The following is a 16,060-nucleotide window of genomic DNA, read 5'->3' as shown; positions in this document are numbered from 1 at the left end:
CGACCCACGCTGTTCACGTCGACTGTCTCGTGGCCCTTTGTGTCACCATGGACGAGCACGACGGCCCCCGAGGCGAATACGCCGACATGAGGGCTCCTGCGTCTGCCGTGGCCCATCTTGTCAACGACTTCTCAACATGGGAGCCTGTCTCACGTGCCACATCGCCAGGTGCAGCTGCGTCCTGCGCCAACGGGCGTTCTAGTCCCACAGACGAAGATCCGAAGCGATACCGCCCCCGCACGTTTGCCTACTTCAAGCAGCTGCCATTCGACGTCGAAGCCGAGAGCGAGCGCGACGCAGCACTGGAAGAGATCCTAAAGCAACTGTACATCGCCGTCAAAGCGGAAGACTATAGCCCGGGAGCTGTACATTGGACCAGAGAGCTGCAGGCATGGATCAACCTCAAGTTCGAGATGACAAGGGAACAGAGAGTCACCTTGACGAAGCTATACTACTCTCTAACTCTCACCCCGGGCGTGGCAACGGCAACTTCCGACCGGTTCGCCCGTATGGTGTCTTCGTTAACGCGCAAAACCCACTATCTCAAGCCCGTGGAGGATCTCATTCTCGACTGGCGACCGCTGTGGGAAGAAGTCAAGCCCACCCTATTCCAGTCAGAGGCGGGAACTCAACAGGCTGCACTACGCAAAACGGGCAAGACACTCATGAAGCTTTGTTATCAAGCATGCACGTACTTCGATCCTCAAGAACGCAGGGCTATGCTGGACGAGTTTCTACCGTTTTTCAGCACTAACGAGCTGTCCAACGCCTACATTGTCTTTTCGTTACTCATGACTCTGCTACCGAGCTCTCCAGCACCAGAAGAGAACAGGGAATGTCAACCAGCCGAGATCTTCCCCACCATCTTCCACCTATGGTCGCTTGTGAATCGATCCAAGTCTTTTGATGCCATGTCAATCGACCTGTTCTCGCGCTTCGCGCGTGATCATCTCCATTGCGAGCACGTACCCTTTGGCCGCCATGGTATATTCACAAAGGAGCAATCCGATGTTCTTTTCTCCGCCGTCTTGCGGTTGACAGGGATTCCTGTTGGGCAAGCCGGCTCGCCATACTCCACATTGGACTACCTGGCTGGTGCAGCCATGTACCTAGAGAAGGACCGCAAAAAGTATCCCATAGCGCACTCCATGGCCAGACTCATTGTCATGTCACTGTCTCCTCAATGCCTGGATGGCGAGGACTCTGCCATGGCCAGCTTGGAGGGTCTTCTGGACAGTATCGAGACGTTCTTCCATCCATCGAATCAGGGTGGCTGGACCACATTCCTCGGTCAGCTTACGCTATATCTCTCTCAAAGTTTCCTGTCCAGATGGAACAGCGAGCAGAATGGGGAATCAAGCACCCCAGACGACCGCAGAATCAATGAACCTCTGAAGAAGCGTTTTGTGACTTCTCTGAAGGAGGTGACTTTCATGGGCCTGTTCTCCAAGAGTTCCAAAGTCGCTGTATACTACTACGACACGTTGCAAAACCTTGCCTTTTTGGAGCCGGACATTATTCTTCCTGGAGCTCTGCAGCGTTTCTACCCTAGTCTGCAAGGCCTCGTTGAGGTCCACCGCACGACCTCGAGTCTGAACGGGCTCCAGATGATCGCCAATGTCATGTCAAGAACCAAAGGCTACCGATGCCACCTCACTGCGTTGATGGCTCTAGCCTTACCCGGTATTGATGCCAACGATCTTCACAAGACCCAGATCACCCTGGCGTTTCTCCAGAGCGTGGCTTACAGTATACCAATGTCGTCTCTGACGAGGCCTGACGATCATATTCATGGTACAGACCTGGCGATGCAATGGGTTCAGGGCGAGATGGAGCGTTTTGAGCGCGAAGGCCAGAATGTGCAGGTCGATTATGAAACCGAGCTGAGTGACGAGGATGAAGCAAATATCCTGCGGTCCTCCACAGCTGGATTTGGAGAGTTCCTTGTGACTCTGCTTGGAAAAGTGTTTACGCTGTTGGAAAACCTCCCTGACGCGAATCAGAGCCGAGGTGGAACCCCTGAGGACAGCGTCATCAACGCACTACCCGCAGCGCTGTCGCCCATCTTCTCCTCTTTGTCACCAGAGTTGTTCGACCTCACCCTCGAGAAGCTGGCGGCATTCGTATCCAGCCATGTCATCCATCAAGCACGAGATGCGATGGCCTGGACAGTGAACGTCCTTTGCAAGGTCAACCCCGAGAAGTGCCTCAAGGTATTCATTCCCATGTTGATAGTGAATATTCGCAACGAGATCGACCAGAACCACGCAGCCTCGGACCGCACCACGGGAACAGACTATCTCCCCCGCGATCGCGCTCTTGTGTGGCACGTCAGCATGCTTGGCATGGTCGTTGTTCATGTCGGCCGCGAGGTTTTGACGTACAAGAACGACTTGATTGAGATTGCAAAGTACATGCAGGCGAACTGCCGAGGCCTGCCCACCATGGTCGTCTGGAATTTCATTCACCACTTGCTTCTGAACCTTACGACCGTCTACTCCATCGACCATGCACTCTACGAGCCCGAGGACGTTGCCCGAGGTTTGGACATTGGTGACTGGGGCCGCACCACTTCACCTGCTGATCTCACGATCAAGTGGCACCAGCCCTCGCCTCCTGAGATCGAGCTTGCCGTGGAGCTGTTTGAATCGCAAACGCGTGCCGCGACGGAACAAATGAATCTTCTGATGAGCGATAACCCGCCTGTGAGCCGTACGGGGAGGAACAAGGAGTGGTCCGATGAGGTTTCACGGATCATGCAACAGATCAGGCTGAACATCTCAGGCATGGCTGCCTTATTCGATCCCCGCCGGGCTGCGACAGATTCCGAGGACATTGAGATGAACCAAGCCACCGACGACGTGGATACAGTTGACGACGACCCGTTGGCCGAAGTCGCCGAAGACGAGGAACTCCGGCCGCAGTTTTACTACAAGGCTGGGTACGCTCTGAAGCCCAACGACGAGGTATACAAGAAGATACATGGTCTCCGAGAAGACATTGGCAACCTGCTGTCTCAGACGCACGCTTTCCTGTGTCAGCACCAGGAAGACGACGTAGCCAGCTTCACCTCGCTCTACAGCGCCTACCGGAACTGGATTACGGACGTTGGGATTGAGAGGTCTGCCCGCCCTCTCGACAGACATTGGCGCATCTACAAGGCCGACATCTCTCCTTTCAGAATCAAGGGCCTACGGAAGGCATACCCACGCCCGCTTCTTATAAAGCGTGCTGAGGCTTATCAGCTGATGCGCATGAAGCACAACGCCACAACGAGGCACAAGAGCGAGCTGGACAAGCGCCTGTTGCTCGATCTAGCGGAGTCCAGCTTGTCACTGTATGCGGATGTGCGAAGGACAGCCCAAGGTGCGCAAGACGCCTCGTTGAGGGTGTTGATCGGCGGCAGGCCAATTGTGATTCCTGTGCTTATCGAGGCCTTCCGCAAGGCTCTGCGAGACGTCGACCATGATCGGATCAAAGGCGCCATGTACACCCTTCTGCACACATCTCTGCTGCGAACTGTTGTCAAAGACTGGAGGTTCGCACCCGATGTCATGCGCCTCTTCATTGAATCGGCCAGCATCGACAAGGAGTCTATTCAAAAGCTGGGCTCTGGCTCCGTTTACAACCTCATCTCGTTCGGCCGACCATTTGAGCGGCTCATCGTTCTCGATGAAGCAGTTCTCGACACCATCAAGCCCACTGAGGATGTTGCCAGCATCATCAGCAGGCGCCACAACTTCATCATGCAGCGACGCGCGCAGGTTGAGGATGCCAAGGCCGATCTAGGCTTAGAGCTTACGCGAAAGGCCAAGAGTGCCCATTGGAAGATCGCTGGTCGATGTGCACTTTTCGCAACGAACCTCTGCTGTCGCTTCAACACTATTGCACCGAGTGAATTCGTGGATCTGGTCGCCGAGGGCACAAATGACACCCACCCTACTCTTCGGAGTCATCACCTCCAGGCATTCACATCGGTGTTTACGATTATTGACATGCGCGCGGCTTATGGGCACGACTACCGCAACTATCTGCTGGGGAAAGAAGTGAACGAACAGCAGATGCTCAAGGTCAAGGTCGAGAAGGGCGATGAGGCTTTCACCCAACGCTACCTGGAAGCGTTCAGCCACCCCGAAGGTGCTGAATACATGGTCGACTGTGACTATCCGGGCTGGCTTGTGTGGGGGGACGAATTCACTGCTGCCAAGGCGAAACCTGCACCCTTTGAATGCTACGACGACACGGAAAACGCGGTTCGAGATCAAATCGGCAAGATCCTCAACAAACAGTGGTTCTCCAAGTTCTTTGCGTATTTGAAACAAGAGCCCAAAGACTCTACATATGACCGCTACCGACTCAGCAATGTGTGGCTCCTGACGCACTGCTTCGACCTGGCCAACTATGGCAAGACAGCCGCCACGGTGGAGGAGATTCAGGAGTTGACCAAGGAGCTGTATGGAGACGGCTCCGACAAGCACGAGCACCGCGCTGCCTCGGAGATCTTGGGTGCCATGCTCACTGGCTCTTGCGATGATCCTCCCGAGATGCGCAACCGCGTGTGGAACTTTGCCGCGCCTATGCTCCTGAAGATCATTTCTGAGCAGTTGACGCCCGAGAATGTCACGTACTGGCTGACCAGTCTGCACGTGCTCCTCGAGAGTAGGGACCCGCGTCGATGCCACGAGATCTTTGATGCTCTGAAGAGCTTCCGACTGGACATGACGAGCAATGCTGCCTTCAAGGAGTCGGCCAAGATCCAGCTGCTCGAGTTCGCCACCAACGATGGAGGGTGGCGCTTGCAGGGGATGGAGCCCAATCTCCAGGACTTCCTCGCCCATCTGGATCACCCATACAAGGCCGTGCGAGAAGCCATGGGCCGAGTCATTGCTACGATCTACAAGACCCGGTACCACGAATCATTCCCCAACGTGACAGAATTGGTGCGAAAGAACAGGGAGTCGTCGTCCATTGGTCTCCGGCCGTACAAGCCAACGCAGAAATTTACCGAGACCATTACCGGCGTGTTCCAGCAGCTTGAGCAGTGGCGCCACGAGCGAGCGCCCGGACAGCAAACTCCGTCGTCCTACACTTCAGCTTCCAAAACAGTGCTTATGTGGCTTGACTGTACGCTGCAGTCGCAAGAGTGCATTCAGCTCGCAGAGTTCTTCCCGGAGCCCTTTATGGAGCAGCTGTTGCACATGATGGATGTGAAGGAGGATCCTGAGCTTATGCGCACGGCATACCACGTTTACCGCCATCTACCCAACATCCCCCTGCGCGACGGCGAAGACGTCAAGTTCATTGATGCCATGGTGCGCATAGGTAGGACAGCTTCTAGCTGGCACCAGCGCCTACGTGTTCTTGTCAACATGCAAGTGATCTACTTCCGGCGCATCTTCTTGACCCATCGGGACCAGCGTGACAAGTTGTTCACCGCCGTGTCTGACATGCTCAGTGACTCGCAGATTGAGGTGCGCACTAGTGCCGCCAGCACCCTCGCAGGCATGATCCGCTGTTCGCCGCGTGTCATCCGGGACGCCAAGATTACGGAACTCAAGGACCGGTTCGAGGAAGAGCTACGGCGCAACCCTATGCCCAAGCGCCGTGCGCCGGGTACAGAGACGCCCGTGAACCACAACCAGCAGGTCACGCGGCGACACGCTGCTGTGTTGGGTCTGGGTGCGTTGATAGAGGCGTTCCCGTACGCAACGCCTCCGCCAGAGTGGATGCCAGAAGTACTGGCGCTGCTCGCTCGTCGCGCGGCCGGCGACCCTGGCACTGTTGGTAAAGCAACAAAGACCATTCTAAGCGAGTTCAAAAAGACGAGGCAGGATAGCTGGACGGTCGACCAGAAGGTACGTACAAAAACCGGAGCCAGCTTTGACCGAGGGCACACACTAATGCGATCTAGTACTTTACATCGGAGCAACTGGAGGATCTGGAGGGTGTCCTGTGGAAGAGCTACTTTGCGTAGACACCCTCGCCCGATGGGAAAAGAGCAGAGCGCGCTGTGTTGGCTACCTTAGGGAATTGGGAGCATAGACATTGTATCCACGCGAGGAGTCAGTCTAACTAGTGGGCGCAACACGTGCGCGGGGACCCCTAGATTCACAGTAGTACTTGTATAGATCTATGATGCTTCGATAGCCTGCCTCCTGGGCCTGGGCAAATATATGATAGCGCGCGTGTGCTCTTGTCGGACATGAGCGTTGTGAGGGTTCGTGGTGGCCATCCTGTCCGGGTGAGATGATGGCAACACTGGAAGGTGTATGTATGCCAGGCACGTGATTGATCAACCGACCAGATACTCCTCCATGGCGAGCAGGGCGCGCTTGTTTGTTGCTGTCTGTTGTTGTCCTCAAATGGACGATAAGCAGGGGTTGTGACTTGTTGGCGTTGGCTTGTTCCCAGTTCCAGACTACCACGGGGCCAGCGGAAGCGAGGAACTGGGGAGGAAACCGAACGTGACAGAAGCAAGCCGGGTATGACAAGGACTCTGAGATGGCTGGGAAGAAATAAACCCAGGAAGGGAACACGGGCCAGATTCACCTCAGCAGGGTCCATGTCGGTCAGCTGGCCTTGGTCTGGTCAGGTCAGGTCTGGCCTGGGCTGGTGGGTGATTGATTGATTTGTTGTTGATTGATTGATGGCAGCGCCAACTCATCTCGCCAGTGCCACCCACCACACCAGCTCCCTCACCTTCTCCTCTTCTTCCACCCCGAGTCCAACCCAATCTTGCCATCATTCTTGTGACATTTGAGCATACGAGTTCTCGCTCTTGCGTTTGACACCAAGAAATCCCCGTTTCTCTTTATACGTGCCCCAAAGACCGCACAACTGGTGAGTCCCTTTCCTTCCCCGCAGCAGCAGCAGCAGCAGCGCGCATCCGCCGCCCGTTGCGACGAAACGAGCTGCCTCCTTTGCGCGCTTCGACTCTGTCGCATCCCCCCTTGGACGCGTCGCATAGCCAGCGCTTTGCTTCCATCCGTGTCGCCTCTCTCTCAACTGGTCTGCTGGGACGTGCGCTTACAAGATTTTTCTCTCTCCGCGTAGAATCACCAGCAGACATCATGGCCGGCACCCGCTCGCAGACTGGCAACGCCCGCCCACGCGTCTTCCAGACCGTGGACACGGAGCCCACGATCCGTCGCAAGCCTGGCACGACGACGGGCCGCAAGGCCAAGGGGGCGGCGGCCGCGCCCGCCGTGGGGACGACACCGGCGCGCGGCGCGGGCGTGACCAAGAAGAAGACGACGCCGGCGAAAAAGACGGGCGGCGTCGCGGCCAAGGCCAAGGTCGCCGCCAACAAGGTGGAGAAGAAGGCGGCGGGCGCCACGAGGGCGGCGACAAAGGTGCGCGTCTAATGGACGGTGAACTTGTTGTGGTGCTAACTTGGGAACAGTAAGCGACGAGCGTCGATGCCATTGTGGTTGTCAGGGTTTGGGCATGTTTGTGATTTGGCCGCCACTGCTTGTCACTTGATGTTGGGCGTCTGGACGTTTAGGGAAGGGTAATCATTGTCTTTTGTTGTATGCGCGCGCAGGGTCGAATGCTGTCATGAGAAGCCTAGCCTTGCTCGGGGTTCGCGACGTATGTCTTTCACTGATACAGCAATTTTGGTCTTCGGTTCTCACTATAGAGGAGACAAGTTGGCACCAGCAGTCCACCGTTACAGCAAGCTTGGCCTAGGCGACGACGACCCAACGGCAACAACGGCAAGATATGAGGAGAAGCTTATTTAACAACAGACGTCGAGGAGTTGACTTGCTGATTGAAAGAGCCTTGAAACCATTTTTCGTGACAATGGCGCATTACAAGATCCCTCGACGTTGCCAGCGGCAGCTATCCACACATACCAGCGAAACATTGCCAAAACCCTGCCACTGCCACTCCTCAACCAAGGGAAGATGCCCACCTGAGCTTAGATCGCATTGGGGTCAAGCATCTCCCAAGACTCCTGGATGAACTTGCCATCCTTGGTCCACTCCTGAAGCAAAAAGTACTCCTGCGTGTACGGGCGGCCCCCATCAAACACGCCCTCGGCGAGAGTACGAAAGAAGACGGAGCACTTCTTCTCGTCGACAATGATGGGGAAGTCCTCGTCCCGCCAGATCTTGAACGCGGTCAGGTCGGGCAGGATGTCTTCTATCATCTCCTGGAACACGGTCACGTTCATGCGATCCGGGACGTCGAGGCTCGATGGGTAGAGGTTGTGGTGCGAGTCGGGAGCACGCAGGGGGCCCCACAGGCTGTCGTAGCCGGTGAAGTTGGACACGGTCGCTGCCCAGACCGCGACGGCCTTGGTGAGGTTGTGGCGGGAGCAGCCTTTGGTCATGGTGAAGGTTGTTGAGAAGTTCTGATGTGGGTGGATATTGTAAGGAGGCCAGTGTTTGCGACTGATGGTGTGATCGGGGCTGGTCGTAAAAGATCTGCTGTTCTTGTGGGAAGGGGTTTCCTCTCCTTTTATACCTAATCCGTATGCATTGCTTCACCAAGAAGGTCCCTCTTCCGTCGCCCTTCCAGCACTTGGACGGATCGATTAGCGTCCGCCCATGCCGCGCCAAGAGAAGGACCAAGACGTGATACCCAATAAGGAAGAAGACGAGATATCATGCCGCTACGATTGCCTTCTTCTGTTCAGGTGCAGCCTCAGATCTCTTCTGGAAACGACTTACGGAACAGCGGCCTTGCGTTGAGCGACTCCGTGAGCCACGGCGGAGTTGGGGGCCAGCCGCATGTCCGTCTGCTCCTGAATGCATTTGATAGAGCATAGGAGAACGATTGTCATGAGGAGTGATGATTCAAAGATATAGACCTGTCTCTAGCTTGCGAACCGGGGTGGTCGTAAGAATGTTGACAGGGGCGATCTAGCATGGACAACTCAAACATTACACATCCGAACCTGGACTCATGAGAACGACCATGCTTTCTTGCGATTCCCCATCTGCCTATATGTCAACGCCCGAGTCGCTGTGGCTCGAGACCTTGTGGCACCCAGCACCACCAATATATCGCCTCGCCTCCTGTCTCGACTTGACAATCTTGGGTGGGTTCTTCTCCAGCTCGTCGTTCCCCTTTAGGCTCAGGACTCTGTTTGGGTCGATCACCACGAGCTTGCGACCCTCACTCATCACGCGCCAGCAGTCCTCACGCAACAACTTCTGTGCCACATCGTTCAGCGAGTAGGCCTCCTTCAACGAGAAGACAATGGCACATGCATTGTGGTGCTTACCGTGCGTCGGTCGGGCCTCAGAGGGCGCCGCGAGCTGCTCCACGAGAGCGCGCGTGAAGCGCTCCGCGCCTGCGAAGCGGATGGCGCCGCGCAATTCAAATATGGGGATCTCGACCTCGTTCCCCTCCTGCTTGACCCCGCCAGCAATGGTCATGACCTTTGTGTGCACCGTGGCCCGTCCCACCTGGGTAATGTCCATCATGTGCATGCCCATGTCGTTGGAGAGATGCTCGCACATGCTCATGCCTCGCACACTGTTGCCCTTCTTGTCGAGCCGTGGGGAGAAGACCGCGAGACCAATCTGGCCAGGCAGGGCACCGATAATGCCACCCGCCACGCCGCTCTTGGCGGGAATACCCACGCGTGACACCCAGTCGCCAGCCGCGTCGTACATGCCACAGGTGGTCATGACGGACAGGACCTGTCGAACGCTGAGGCTGGGAATCACCCTCTTGCCTGTGACGGGGTGCACGCCGCCGTTGCCCAGCGTGCCAGCCATGATGGCCAGGTCGCGGACGGTGACGTTGATGGAGCACTGACGAATGTACCCCTTGACGGCCTCGGCGGGGTCGCATTCGATGATGCCGGCCGCCTTGAGCATGAAGCCGAGCCCCATGTTCCGGTGCCAGTCCTTCATCTCTGCTTCATAGACGGCTTCGTCGACCTTGAGCTCTCGACCTGCCAGCATGGACATACCCTTGAGGATGCGCGCCACCCTGACCTCCGCCGTGGCATCGGGGGGACCGACGAGCGAGTGGGCGGTGATGGCGCCTGCGTTGATCATGGGGTTCATGGGCTTGTTTGAGCCCGCTTCCAGGGACAGCTTGTTGAACACGTCACCCGACGGTTCCACGCCAATCTTGGCGAGGACGCCGGATAGGCCTCTGTCCTCAATGGCGAGGGCGTACACAAAGGCCTTGGAGATGGACTGCATCGAGAACTCGACGTCGTCGTCGCCTACCGAGTAGACCTGGCCGTCGACAGTGGCCACGGCGACGGCCATCTTGTCCGGGTCCGCCTTGGCGAGAGCCTCAATGTAGTCTGCATTGGCGCCAGAGGTGTCATCGCGCACTCTGTCGAGTACCTTGTTGAGGTAGTCGGGGATGGGGGACTTCATGTCGAGGGTGTCGGATGGCGGGAGGGATAAGGAGTCGAGGACAAGACGATGGCTCAGATGAGGTGATGTTTCAACGAGGTCTCGTGGAATGCTGACCGCGTCTAAAATACCTTGGACTCGAGCCACCCCCGCTGCCATTCAAACATCCGTCGTCCCCATGGATGAATTTTTTTTTCCTTCCTCGTGCGCTTGACTAACGACAACTGGACACGCCATTACATAAAGTTGACACGATGCTTGGAGGCTGGCGGCTACCGCTGAGTCGCTGACGACTCCCCGCCCCGCCCGTCAGCACATAATAAGCTTCGCGAGGCCGTGAGGGGAATCGCGGAGTCCGCATGGCCCGTCCTGGGGCGGCGAAGCGGTCTCGACTTGGCGCTAGAAGTACGTCTGGATTGATAGAACAAAACAGGGACTCCCCTTATTAATGTCAGAACGCAGAACTCACCATTTGGGCTGGGAAAGTGTCAATGTTTGAAGCAGTTAGTCGAGAATGAGGAGCTGTCCATGATCCTTCTTAATGACAGGGCCATAGACTGAAAGCATCGACTCCTTAATTCTCAGTTTGCTTCTTTCTGTTCAAAGCGACGGCTCAGTTTGAAGGTTCCATTTCCTGTGATATGGAAAATACGGCACCACGTGACTGTGGGGATCATCTGGCCTACCCTGTACTCAACTAGCAGTAGGTACCTCTGCCAATGCCTGCGTGCCTCAAAGGGCTCAAGCTCCCACCAACAACTCAAATCCTCGAACTCGCTGACATCAACTGCATGAACGACCTGCAGCAAAAGCCTCCAACCCAAGTCCAATGCCTATCCACAGGCTCGAAGTACATTCATCTTCATTCATCTCTCGAGCATGCCTCTCAGAAATTCGCAAAGAGGTTCCTCATACCCGCCCAGACCTCCTCACCACTGGGAATGATGTTCTCAGGGGGAATCACGAAGCCGCCCTCACGCTGTGTCTGGGGTCGCAGTTCAAAAGCCCATGAGACCTCTGCATCAGCAACGTCGTACACGTAGTCCATGCTGCCACCCGACGTCTGGTAGATGGTCTGGCACGTGGGGCCATACACAAAGTCCAGCCCATTCACGCTCTTGATGGCATCATGAACACCACGGGCGAGCTCCATCTGCGAATCCAAGTCCTCCACCACAGCGTCGCAGCTGTACCCGTATGGCAGGAGAATCAGCTGGCTGTACGAGTGCCAATCCACATAGAACTTGATCCCCGTGGCCTCGGCAATGCTGAGCGTGTGGTTCGTCAGGACAGCCATCTCTGGCGTGTCCCCGGGCGCTTCGCCTCGGTACGTCTGAGAACAGGGGTCCGGAGAAGAGCCGCCAGGCACGTCCCATTGATGGGGCCAATTTCGGTTGACGTCTGTGCCAATGCAAGTGCTGGACTCGCGAGCTTGTCTGTTCTTACGCCACAACCTATCAACCTCATGGGTGTGCACGAAGCCTAGAAATGTCAGCTTGGGGACTGTCAGAAGCGTCATGGCAATGGGCTTGCTCACCATCGGGGTTGACGACAGGCATGATGTAGAAATCATAGTTGTCCAATGTCTCGGTGATGAGAGGCTCCTTGATGCGGTAGTCGCGGATAATCTGATAGGCCATGTACTCGACGGACTTTCCTCGGTCAGCCCATGCTTCACCTGTCAATTGTCGACGAAACCCTTACCGGAGCGGTGATCCATTCACGAGCATGGACGGTGCCGTGCCAGATGATGGCAGGCTTGATGCCAGGGCCATCACGGCCCCAGAGGTGGATTCCCTTGAGCGGGCGTCCCTCGAGCGACTCGCCCGCATCGAATAGCTCAGAGTTCCTCACAAAGGCACTCTGCAAGTCCTCGAGAAAGTCGAGGTGCTCTTCGAAGATGTGGTACGAATCGAAGTAGGACATATCGGGAAGGCCGGTGCAAACGTCACGGGCCTTCTTCCTGGCTACGCAAGAGTATCATCAGCAAGTGCTATGTCGAGTCTTGGTGAGGCTTCATACCCTTGTATGGCTTCATCTCGCCTTCCTTGGCTATCTCCGCCCCCATGTCTTCAATCGAGACCTCCACGTCGAGTCCGAGGGCCTCAAAGGCCTTCAGGTCCTGGGGAGAGACGGCCACCTCGAGCGACTTGTGATCACTCTCGCAGTCGAGAGATACGTACTCGATGCCCGACAGTTTGGCCTGCGTGGCCTCAAAGTCGCTGGTCTCAATGTGAAAGACCTTGTACCCATCGTAGGACACCTTGGCCGCCACGGCCTGCAGGCCCAATGCGAGCGCAGCGAACGACTTCATGATGATGGCAGCCCTGATTCGAGTGACACTGACAGTTCTCAGGACCCAGGACCTCGACGACCAGCGCAGCCATCCGCTTCTTATACGCATGCCCAGACTCACTTATCATTTACCCGCTGTACCACGATTCAACCTCCACAAACGACCCTGTTCGATTCGAGCAGGAGACAAGCATTTGTCAAGGGCCGGGGAAGACGGCAGGCCTATTATGCTTATCAGACTATTGGCACCAGAAGGCTGGGCGCGATGCCCTCACCTGCCAGATCGGGCAATGAAGCTTTGGACAATGCGCATGCGTGCCTTGGCCTAAGCTTGTCGACGCTTGCCGGTCCCCTTCCCCCGCACATGCGAGCCAAGCCCTTCCATGAGGCCGAGATCAAGCATGATCTGAAAAGTGCGAGCCCATCGCTGAGGACCCGTTGACCTGCGCGCTTGGCGAGAGGCTGGTGTACGTAGACATTGCATAGCTTGACAGTCTTAGCTGTGACACGAGAGCCTTCGTCTCTCGGTGTGTAGCAACGTTATACTGCCAAAAAGGACTCGAGTACTTCGAAGAAGATCTTTACGTCTCATTTTGGATTTGTTCTTGATGCTGTTGGGAATGAAAAGTGTTCAAAGTTGGCTCTTCCGTACATGCATAATGTTCATCAGCCAAGTAGGCAAGTATTCTCTCCCAGCTGTACCTCTCTGTTGTGATGTTCCTGCTTAACTACTTTCAAAGGATATAGACACCTTAGATGCGCAAGAACAGGCTCTTATTACGGGCCTTGAAAAGATGGCAAGCATTTGAAGTCGACACATCTACACAGTCGACCATTGTGAGCTCCCTCTAGGGTAAGCATGCACAGCCCCAGCGATCCACCTTGGAGTCAGCCTCGACAATGACAGCATCGAACGGTCGTCTTTCCATCGTCAATATTTGATCCTGCAGGAATCGTTCGGCACTATCTACCCGAAAGTGCCAAATGGTCGCTTCTTCTCGTGAAGACTTACCATAAAGTGCAGTGTGGCTTTGCTCATGAACTTGCCGGATCCGGACGCGAGGCACCATGACCGTTGGCGGAGGGGTTCATCAACGCGCCGTATGAGAGATCTCACAATCAGCCGGGACGCTCAACCGCTGGGCGAGGCTCAGAGCTAGGCGACTCGTCCCTGAGTATGATGCTCCAGCAGTGATTCAATCAGAAACGCTCGGTACTCACGATGGTCTCGCGTCTTGCATCGTGTACATAAGGACGAACGCTCCCCACGCGACCACTTGGCGATGAGCAACAGCATCATCAACTTTCTCTCGCAAACACCAGGCAGCACCAGGATGGGCGACACTCCGAAAGACAAAGAGGCTGCAAACTACATAGCGGCTGCTCAACAGCGCACAATGCCGGCCCACCTCGCGTCGCCTAAATGGCGCGATCTCTCAACCAGCATCAGCACCGGATTCCAGGACGAAGAGACATACATGAGGCAGCGCGAGAAGCTCCAGCAGCAAGAAAAGTCTCTTGCGTTCGATTTTCGATGCAAGAGTCGGGCGACCGACAAGGAAGTCAGGGCGAACAGTATCATCCAGGCGTTAAGGAGAAATGACAATCAGAACATTTACGGCAACGCCACGCCAAGGATAGGACATCAGGGGCAGCAGCATGGACGATTCGCTGGTGACCATTTTCTTTCAGATGTCGATCTGATCAGCCAAACGAGTTTATTCAACGTGGCGCGGAGGATGCCCAAAGGCGCCCATCTACACGTCCACTTCAACGCCTGTCTGCCGCCTGAAGTCCTACTCAATATTGCCAAGGACATGGAGAGAATGTTCATCACAAGCGACAAACCGCTCACGTCGAAAGAGGCCTTTGACACGTGCGAGTTGCAGTTCTCGCTCGTCTGTAAAGGCAAGGAGAAACGCGGAAACATCTTCTCGGAAACATACACGGATAGACAACACATGCCATTTCAGCATTTCTTGCTCGAGTTTAGAGACATGCGGGCAGATATGAAGGTGGACACATGGCTTGTTGAAAAGCTCATGTTCAGCGAGGACGAAGCTTACAACACGCGGCAAACAGCACATGGGTATGAACCCTCACCGACATAGGAGCCTGATGCTGTGATACTGATGAAATAGGGCCTGGAGGAAGTTCAACGGTCGGACACGAATGATGAAAGGGCTTATTAACTACGAGACCGCCTATCGAAGATATACACGTCTCCTGCTCGAAGACTTTACCCGGGATGGCATCTCCTACGCGGAGATCCGGCCGAATTTCATGACGAGCAATCATCTCCTGCAGGACGATGGCGAGAAGACGATCGACAATGCTGGCATTATGGAGATCATTATCCAAGTGGTCGAGGAATATCAGAGGGAGATGCACGCCAAAGGCGGCTTTTTCGGAGGGCTCAAGGTGATATATTGCACGCCAAGGAGTTTCCGCAAGGATCAAATCGCCGAATCTTTGCAAGAGTGCTTGGAATTTAAAAAGAGATGGCCGAAATGGATAGCTGGTATGTATATCAGGCCGACATCTGGAAGGGGCTTGGCTGACCATTCCCTCCTTAGGCTTCGACATTATCGGCGAGGAAGCCGCAGGCCATCCTCTCAAGCACTTCATACCAGAATTTCTCCAGTTCCAGAAAGAATGCGCAGAAGCCGCGGTGTCGATACCTTTTCTATTTCACTGCGGCGAAACGCTCGATGACCCAGAGGGTAATCTGTTGGACGCACTCCTTCTGGGCGCGAAGCGCATAGGCCACGGGTTCGCACTGGCCAGGCACCCCTATGTCATGCAGCACATGAAGGCGCGCGGTGTCTGCTTGGAGCTGTGCCCTATTTCGAATGAGATCCTGGGGTTAACGGGACGGGTTGGCGGGCATACCATGTACGAGTTGTTGGCCAACAATGTACACTGCACTGTCAACTCTGACAACGGGACGCTGTTTCGGTAAGAGTGTGCGGTTTTGTGCCATCGCGAGTTGCGACTAATGATGAGGATAGATCAAGTCTTTCCCATGATTTCTACCAGGTCATGGTTGGCAAGGCCGACATGGGCCTCGCGGGCTGGAAGCAGCTGATCTTATGGAGCCTCGAGCACTCCTGTATGGAGGATTCGGAGAGATTGCAGGCTCTAGAGGCCTGGCAGCGGCAGTGGGAGGACTTCTTGACCTGGATTCTGAAGGTATATGGGCCTGTGGTGGAATCAAAGGATGTTGCAAGCAATTGAGGGAATACGAGGATGATACCCAGAGAACGTAAAGATGCGATAGATTCAGTTGGATAGAACCTGCAAGCGCTTGTCATCGTTATCAGCGATTCGTTTCCATTGCCCATAGTGGCACTAATGCTGCATAAGACGCTTAAATGGAGGCTGGTAGGGATGCAGATCGACGCGCAACTCCACAGAAGAAAGGAGGAGCTGATCGA

General features: G+C 55.5%; 5 protein-coding genes across 5 annotated transcripts; 3 read left to right on the top strand and 2 right to left on the bottom strand.

Annotated features, from left to right (window-relative positions):
* Positions 1-47: 47 nt before the first annotated feature.
* Positions 48-5,974, top strand: F5Z01DRAFT_618147 (uncharacterized protein; the record flags this gene model as incomplete). Its single annotated transcript, XM_046261016.1, has 2 exons — positions 48-5,855; positions 5,912-5,974. 2 exons carry the CDS (start codon positions 48-50, stop codon positions 5,972-5,974), a joined length of 5,871 nt encoding a protein of 1,956 aa, XP_046120713.1.
* A 1,096-nt stretch (positions 5,975-7,070) lies between these two features.
* On the top strand, positions 7,071-7,514 carry F5Z01DRAFT_672023 (uncharacterized protein; the record flags this gene model as incomplete). Its single annotated transcript, XM_046264759.1, has 2 exons — positions 7,071-7,352; positions 7,407-7,514. The coding sequence occupies 2 exons, from the start codon at positions 7,071-7,073 to the stop codon at positions 7,512-7,514; spliced, it is 390 nt and encodes a 129-aa protein (XP_046120712.1).
* Positions 7,515-8,948: 1,434 nt separating this feature from the next.
* On the bottom strand, positions 8,949-10,349 carry F5Z01DRAFT_719963 (K-3-type glutaminase; the record flags this gene model as incomplete). The annotated part of the gene is made up of 1 exon (XM_046266566.1): positions 8,949-10,349. The coding sequence occupies one exon, from the start codon at positions 10,347-10,349 to the stop codon at positions 8,949-8,951; it is 1,401 nt and encodes a 466-aa protein (XP_046120711.1).
* An 865-nt stretch (positions 10,350-11,214) lies between these two features.
* F5Z01DRAFT_617664 (carboxypeptidase A4) lies at positions 11,215-12,642 on the bottom strand (the record flags this gene model as incomplete). The annotated part of the gene is made up of 4 exons (XM_046260994.1): positions 11,215-11,810; positions 11,866-11,980; positions 12,033-12,295; positions 12,351-12,642. The coding sequence occupies 4 exons, from the start codon at positions 12,640-12,642 to the stop codon at positions 11,215-11,217; spliced, it is 1,266 nt and encodes a 421-aa protein (XP_046120710.1).
* An 818-nt stretch (positions 12,643-13,460) lies between these two features.
* Positions 13,461-16,039, top strand: F5Z01DRAFT_649066 (uncharacterized protein). The gene is made up of 4 exons (XM_046263073.1): positions 13,461-14,712; positions 14,765-15,144; positions 15,200-15,581; positions 15,635-16,039. Exons 1-4 carry the CDS (start codon positions 13,907-13,909, stop codon positions 15,858-15,860), a joined length of 1,794 nt encoding a protein of 597 aa, XP_046120709.1. The 5' UTR covers positions 13,461-13,906; the 3' UTR covers positions 15,861-16,039.
* The last annotated feature ends 21 nt before the right edge of the window (positions 16,040-16,060 follow it).

Source organism: Emericellopsis atlantica, assembly GCF_019669845.1.
Source record: "Emericellopsis atlantica unplaced genomic scaffold F5Z01scaffold_6, whole genome shotgun sequence".
In the NCBI taxonomy this organism is placed as follows: Eukaryota; Fungi; Ascomycota; class Sordariomycetes; order Hypocreales; family Bionectriaceae; genus Emericellopsis; species Emericellopsis atlantica.
Note: the sequence above shows the minus strand (reverse complement) of the source record. Positions and strands in the feature narration are given on the sequence as shown.

What these genes read in the sequence shown, in the direction of transcription:
- F5Z01DRAFT_649066 (XM_046263073.1), top strand. Translation starts at nt 13,907, where the DNA reads ATGAGCAACAGCATCATCAACTTTCTCTCGCAAACACCAGGCAGCACC. An exon ending in ACGCGGCAAACAGCACATGG is followed by an intron (nt 14,713 to 14,764) that starts GTATGAACCCTC and finishes CTGATGAAATAG; the next exon opens with GGCCTGGAGGAAGTTCAACG. An exon ending in ATGGCCGAAATGGATAGCTG is followed by an intron (nt 15,145 to 15,199) that starts GTATGTATATCA and finishes TTCCCTCCTTAG; the next exon opens with GCTTCGACATTATCGGCGAG.